The sequence below is a fragment of the Urocitellus parryii genome, chromosome 6, assembly GCF_045843805.1.
Source record: "Urocitellus parryii isolate mUroPar1 chromosome 6, mUroPar1.hap1, whole genome shotgun sequence".
Lineage (NCBI taxonomy): Eukaryota > Metazoa > Chordata > Mammalia > Rodentia > Sciuridae > Urocitellus > Urocitellus parryii.
The window spans coordinates 59,920,603-59,927,812 of NC_135536.1; the positions used below are offsets into that span (position 1 = coordinate 59,920,603).

At 40.2% G+C, this 7,210-nt stretch overlaps 1 protein-coding gene and 1 pseudogene across 1 annotated transcript; both read right to left on the reverse strand.

Moving 5' to 3' along the window:
* Positions 1 to 1,304: 1,304 nt before the first annotated feature.
* Positions 1,305 to 1,560, reverse strand: LOC113184393 (small ribosomal subunit protein eS27-like pseudogene; annotated as a pseudogene).
* Positions 1,561 to 5,671: 4,111 nt separating this feature from the next.
* On the reverse strand, positions 5,672 to 7,210 carry Rps29 (ribosomal protein S29). The gene is made up of 3 exons (XM_026391075.2): positions 7,100 to 7,210; positions 6,766 to 6,865; positions 5,672 to 5,778 (listed from the first exon to the last, which is right to left on the reverse strand). Exons 1-3 carry the CDS (start codon positions 7,159 to 7,161, stop codon positions 5,770 to 5,772), a joined length of 171 nt encoding a protein of 56 aa, XP_026246860.1. The 5' UTR covers positions 7,162 to 7,210; the 3' UTR covers positions 5,672 to 5,769.

Below are 7,210 nucleotides of genomic sequence, written 5' to 3' on the forward strand. Positions count from 1 at the left end.
TTTACAAGCAGAAAGATGGTTCAATTTGGGGCTGGGGTGTGGCTTAGTGGTAGAGCACTTGCCTGGCACATACAAGGCACTGAATTGGGTTCAATCATCAGCATCACATAAAAATAAAGGTAGGAGCTGGGGCTGTGGCTCAGCGGTAGAGCGCTTGCCTCTCACGTGTGAGGCATTGGGTTCAATCCTCAGCACCACATACAAATAAATAAACAAAATAAAGGTATTGTATCCATTTCAACTAAACAAAATATTTTTTAAAATAAAGGTATTGTGTCCATCTACAACTAAAAAGTATATATAAAACAAAAAGAAGGTACAATTTTTCTTGGATGACCATTCTCATTCGACCCCCATTTTCCCAGATTCTTCTATACACTCCTCCCTTTCTTCCAGACCTCAGCAACTCCATACAGTATCTTTCAATGGAAATTTACTCCTTTTCCTGTTTATTAATGTTATGTATTTCAGACTTATCTAAATTAGTAAATGTTTTTCAATAAGCCTTAGTTGCAGCATACCAGGTCTAAGTTGACCAAGAACATCAAAAACACTGGCCAGTCGGGAAACTGAAGCAGGAGAATCTTTTGAGTTCAAAGCCAGCCTCAGCAATGGCGAGGTGCTAGGCAACTAGTGGAGACCCTGTCTCTAAATAAAATACAAAATAGGGCTGGGGATATGGCTCAGTGATTGAGTGTCCCTAAGTTCAATCCCCAGGACCAAAAAAAAAAAAAAAAACTAGGTCAGGAGAAGTTACCCATATAGAAATAGGAGGTTCTGCGGAAAGAATAGGAATCCTGGAAGGTACATAACCAGATGGTGTATGCACAAAGATGAAGTAAATGTTCATCATTTTAGCCAAGAGCACAGCTTCCTGAAATGTGTCCTTTAGACTCCTGGGAGAGGGTCCACTTAAGATCCACTCACTCCACTTCCACAGCCAGAGACTTTGAGTCCATGTCCTAAGATCAGTAGTTTTCAAACTATATAGGCAAGCAGGGATGCCTTTGTAAGCAGTTAGGGGGCTATCCAGGAGCTAAGGAGCCTAACAGAAACAATAGTGTAGGTGAGCATTATGGTTCTCAGGCCTTCAACACATCTGTCAGGGAATCCAACACTGGTTTAAAGCAGTCAGAAGGTACAGTCTGGAATCAAAGGACTGGTCACTACTGACATACATAATAGGCTGAATTTAACAAAAGGATTTTCAATAAACAAAACCAGTTATAGCTTTGTATTTATTTATTTATATCCAAACTGTGTTTATTGGGATGTTTTCCCACTCATCTTTATTTAGGCTGCTTTTAGTGCTGTTTCCTCCTGAAGGAACATCTTTCCATAAGCCTTGCTTTTCCTCCTGAAGGCTGGCAGAGGACAGTGGAGTAGCCAACACACAAAACTACTGTTTGTGCATGGCTAAAAACTGTGGTGATTTTATAGCATCCTGGGCATTTCACATCCATGAAATAGGAGTTGGGGGCTCTGCATCAGGCACTTCTTCTTGTGTTTCTGCTTCTCCTCTTCCAGAGAGGAATGAAGGAGATCCTTTGCGAGAGGCATGTTCTCATGGGGAGGTTGTCACCACCGGAAAGGCTCTAGCTTTTTAAATATATTTTCTAACCAAATGACTTTTAAGTTCAAGACAGTGAATGATAATTTACACATCTAGATTAAGTTTGTCACTTCCGATTTACTTTTAAAACTCTAAAACACAGGACACCTGGAACTAGCACAAACAATACTCTTTTGGCCTCAAAATAGCTTTGATTCCTACACACACACACACACACACACACACACAGTTTACCAGCAAACTAAACCTTTTATATTCTAGATTAACCCTAGGTTAACTTTATTTTTTTTTTTAAAGAGAGAGTGAGAGAGGAGAGAGAGAGAGAGAGAGAGAGAGAATTTTTAATATTTATTTCTTGGCGGACACAACATTTTTGTTGGTATGTGGTGCTGAGGATCGAACCCGGGCCGCACGCATGCCAGGCGAGCGCGCTACCGCTTGAGCCACATCCCCAGCCCCCTAGGTTAACTTTAAGAAAAAAATTCAGTCTTCCTTTTTTTTTTTTTTTTTTTCAATTTTTGTATACTGAAGAAAATCAGACATTGCTATACCCTTCTTAATCATACTAGAACAACTTTGTTCTGCCTACTCCAAAGTCATATCCCTAAGGCACCAATTACTATTAAAAATAGTTTTCAGGGCTGGGGATGTGGCTCAAGCAGTAGCGCGCTTGCCTGGCATGCGTGCGGCCCGGTTTCGATCCTCAGCACCACATACAAATAAAGATGTTGTGTTCACCAAAAACTAAAAAATAAATATTAAAAAAATTTTTTAAAAAAATAGTTTTCAGCAAGAACTATGTTTTAGCAGCAGTTACACAAAGCTGACTGCTTTAAAACTGTTGGGATATCAGCCATCCTGTCAGCTGTTGTCTGAAGGCCAATGTCACTGGTCTTGCTGTAATGGTAAAAGAGGATTCACAAAAAGTGAAGCAATGATATCCAAACAAATTCAAGAATTACCAAATCTGGTCGGTCATTCATTCATTCAATTCTTTACTGCTTAGCTGTCCTGTAAAAGGTGCTGTATCAGGTACTATCAGGATTTAGATGGAATGAAATTAAGAGAACACTAATCTCTTCTGTCTTAGAGACAGGTGAAATAATCACAAATGATTATCCTGAAACTTGAAGATTCTAGGAAAACATAGAGTCCTCAGCCCAAATACGTAACCTTTTTTCTTACAGAGAAGAGGTCAAATTTGTTTTGTACAGGATCACATAGAATTAATATTATTGGGTAGCAACTGAAATCAGCAGAAGGAAATCATGGTGACAGTAAGAACTATCAGATCAATCTAAAACACAATAAACTGGTCTGGGAGAAAAAAAAGCCTGACTAGCAATATTTGTTCCAGGTACTCTCTACTGCAGTCACTGGATACCTCAGGAAGCTGACAGTGCTTCAAAGCTCATCACCTATAATTTTATCACCCAAAGGCAATCGCTACTAACATACTCGTGTTTTCTTCACTTTTTCCTGTGCACTTTTATCATAGTAAAATCATACCACATATACAATTTTCTTTTTATCGAAAATTATTTCTCTATGCTATTTTGCACACTACCAATATTTACTAATGCTTTCCCTTATTGCTAGACATTTTGTAGTTTAGTAACGAGTTTTCAAGATACTACCTCCTAATGTGAGTGGGTTTTTTTTCTTTTTTGGGGGGGGGGCACTTGGGATTTAATCCAGGGACACCTTACCTCTGAGCTGCATCCTCAGCATTTTCTTTCTTTTTTTTTTTTTTTAAGATACTCGTCTCTAGTGATTGGCCTTGAACTTATGATCCTCCTGCTTTGGACTTCTGTTGCTGGGATTACAGGCATGTCCCACAGCACTCAGCTTCTCTATGAACCTGACAATGCAATCCTGGTAAAATTACTTATTTTTTCTGCCACAGTCACCTCATTTGTAATAGGAACTATATCTCACAATTTATTAAAAGAGCTGCTACAGCATAAATGCTTGGACCCCCTGCCCTTCCCAATTCATGTTTAAATCCTACATAAGGATGGATTTAGATGAGGCCTTTGGGATGTGATTAGCACCCACCCCTATAAAGTTAATGGCTTTATAAGCCCCCCAAAACTTATTTGCATTCACCTATCATATGAGGATATAGCAAGAAAGCACCATTTTCAGAAATATCCCTCTCCACAGAATCATCAGCTTGATCTTGGATTTCCCAGCCTCTAGAGCTTTAATGCACATCTAACTGCTGAAGCCACCTAGTGTCAAGTCCCAAACCTAAGAGTATATAGTCTATGCTCCTGCTCTGATAGTTATTTGGGCCTCTCTTAATAGCATCTATTGTATTTTGCCACCAACACTTATTAAACTTATGTGATAAATATGAAAACAAAGCTCCAGTCCTCAAATAACTAATGTTTGGTTACAAAAGGTAGACAGTCCTTATAATACTGTGGGTGTTAAAAGCATGAGCATTATCGTCAGACAGACCAAAGTTCTAGTCCAGTTTTGTCTTTGGAAAACCTTGGGGAAATTACTAAATCTCTAAGCTCTAGTTTCCTCAGATATGTGACAAGGATGATATCTACTGAAAAATACTCTAGGAAATACATATAAAGCATAGTGGAAGATCTGGCACAACATGTATTTTATTTTTTGGTACTGGAGATTGAACTCAGGGGTACTGGACCACTGTGCCACATCCCTAGGCCTATTTTGTATTTAGAGAAAAGGTCTCAGAGTTGATTAGTGCCTCACTGTTGCCGAGGCTGGCTTTGAACTCTGGATCCCCCTGCCTCAACCTCCCCACATGACAAATATTAAAAGAGCATCTTTATCAGGTATTATTCAACCCCTAGTAGAGAAGCCAGACCACCGATCCACACCAGCCTTCCCTCCTACTACAAACACATACACAAAAGGGCTACAGTAGAAACTTTCCCTCCCACTTGTTTCCTAAGGCACTGCATAACCCTGACATTTACTCAACTTAAGGCCTTCACACTGGATCAGAGAACAGATCTAAACACATCTCACATCCTAAATCACCACTAAATGTTGCGTCTGTCTCCCACATTCTCCTACATCTGCTCAGCTGACAGCTTCTCATCTACTCTCACAATCTATAACACCCAGCTCATTGCATTATTAGAAAACGTCCCTACACCCTCAATTGTGCCTTCTAACATTTTTTCATAACTGCTCCAAGTTGATTCCTTGCTTGGCTTCCTCAGAGCCTTGCTAAATCCTCTTCATCCCACTTGTGAAACCTCCAAGTGATCAAGGCAGAGGCAGACTTCTTTCATGTATATTTGCTCCCTAGACTTTGAGGCTTAGGCCCTAAAATATAAGATACCATTGATACCCAAGGACAAAGTTTTACCTCCAACTCACTTTACTGTTCTTACAAGGTCCCACCTGGGAACTCTCTTCACAACAGGATCTATGCAGTGAATTTATGCCTAACAAGCTATGAGCCTAGCCCCGATGCAGGCAAGCATCTGAGACCATATATAGGCTCCTGTTCAAGTATAGATTAAAGTCTTATCTACCAAGACTTCCCATTTCTAAAAAATCAGATCCCAGGTACCCACACTTACTTTTGCTAAGTCCAAAGACAACTTTCAGTAAGAGCCGACTTTCATTCCCAGAATCCTCACCTACACAATCTCTACCCTTCTGAGTCCTCAGTAAATGCCTTTCAACATCATTACAACAGGCACCCTCACCCATTAAAATTCTCCAAGATTACTCCTTTCTTCAACCATGTATCTGCACACATTAACAAATTTCTCGCTACTCCTTTCAACATACAAATATATAACTTAACAAGATTTCATCTATGAAATGACCTTAAAAATAGGACTAAAACCTGTGGCAAATGCAGGTTTTATGACCTTCGTTCCCAAAAATCACTTTTCAGTTTTTCCTTTCCAGCTCCCTGCAGTAAGTCAATTATTTGAGACTATTTGTCTCAATGAAACATGTTTTTCAAGAAATAAAAACAAACTTTTACCAAGTTCAGTATGCTTTCACACAACTCATGAAAAATAATACACCTTAAAAATTTTTGTTAGAGATTTCTACACCCAATTAACAATACTAATCACATTAAAACACATTTTTGGAAGTTTTTTAGAATTTTTATTTTATGTACAAAGAGTGAGCATGTTCTCCTTCACTGGATGGCTGTCCTGGGTAATCCATTCAAGGAAGATCACTTAGTCCAACTGAAAAGAAAGTACACAGGAAATTATTTTTAAATGCTTTAAATCTTAACCTGATACAAAAAAAATGGCTCATCACAGAATACTTAACTGGAAATACAGCCTACCTGAATGAATTACCAAGATCTACCTTGTTTAATCTAAGCAATCACTTTACCAAATATTTACTACAAGCTATTCCATACACTTTGCCTCTATTTTAAGACTGTGGTTTTTTAGTACTAGTATTCTCATTCCTCCCCTCAAAGAAATATTTTCCAATACAAAACGCTACCAAAAAAAAAAAAGTGATCCGAACGATTATTACTGTAAATATACAGCTCATTTTGGCTGTTGATAAACTTGGTCACAGAGCAAGTAGGTGAGCTAGTTCATTCTCTCACTCATTACGCTTTTTTTTTTTTTTTTTACAGTATGGAACCCAGTGCCTTGAGCATGCTGGGTAAGTTTCAACACAGGGCTACTACATCCCCAACCCCCCCTTCATTTTCACTGGTGACATACGTGGTCCTACTGAGTTATTTGAACTTCTACACTGTAACACTAGGCATAGAGTGATAACCTATTTGGTCAACACTGTAAGTCTTGAGTTTAGAAATAACTTTTTTTCTCTGCTGCACCACAGATCTCACACTAACAACTTATATCCGCTAAACACACCAACACACAATCTATGTTTAACTTGATCAAGGCCATACAACTATTAAATGAGAGACCTTCAGTAGTTGCTTGCTCACTCTTACAAAGTCTGTCTGGCCTCCAACTTTACGGGTCAGTCAGTCCAGCGTAGAACGATATAAAACATTGGGGGGGATTAACACACATATTCGATTAAAAAACGTCTGGGTACTTTCTATGGCCGATAAGCACCAAACTCCACCAGTAACCCTCCTACCTAAAGCAGGAACAGAGCCTAGGGCTCATCTCACTAAGGAACTACCACCACATTCTCGGCTCTCAAACATGGAGTCGGCGTCCGGGGACGCGTACCTTAATGAAGCCTATATCCTTCGCGTACTGACGGAAACACTGCCGGCACATGTTGAGGCCGTATTTCCGGATCAGACCGTGCCGGTTTGAACACACGCGGCTATAAAAGAAAAAAGAGCATTTTTGGTAGGTCAAAAAAAGTTGCGATTCCGCACTCTAAGGGCCACCACCCGCCCCGCCACCGGCGCGGCCGCATCGCCAGCACATAATGGCGTCGGCAGAAACTCGGAGTCGGTCTACCCCAAGCGCTGCTCGCGGATTCCTCTACCTGGGGTTTATCAGCAGCCTGCTGATCCAAAGCAACCCGTCCCTCAAACCACAACCTATTTCTTACCAAGAGCGAGAACCCTGGCCAAATTTTCGCGGGTGGCTCCAATAGAGTTGTTGGTGACCCATCTTGCTTTCAAGGGTGCGACGAGGCAAAAGGAGCGAGCTCGGCCACGCA

Bases quoted from the DNA above. Each gene is read 5' to 3' on its own strand.
- Rps29 (XM_026391075.2), bottom strand. From the start codon at position 7,161: ATGGGTCACCAACAACTCTATTGGAGCCACCCGCGAAAATTTGGCCAG. The intron at 6,866-7,099 runs GTAAGAAATAGG...TTTCTTTTATAG, and splicing joins GGCCAGGGTTCTCGCTCTTG to CCGCGTGTGTTCAAACCGGC.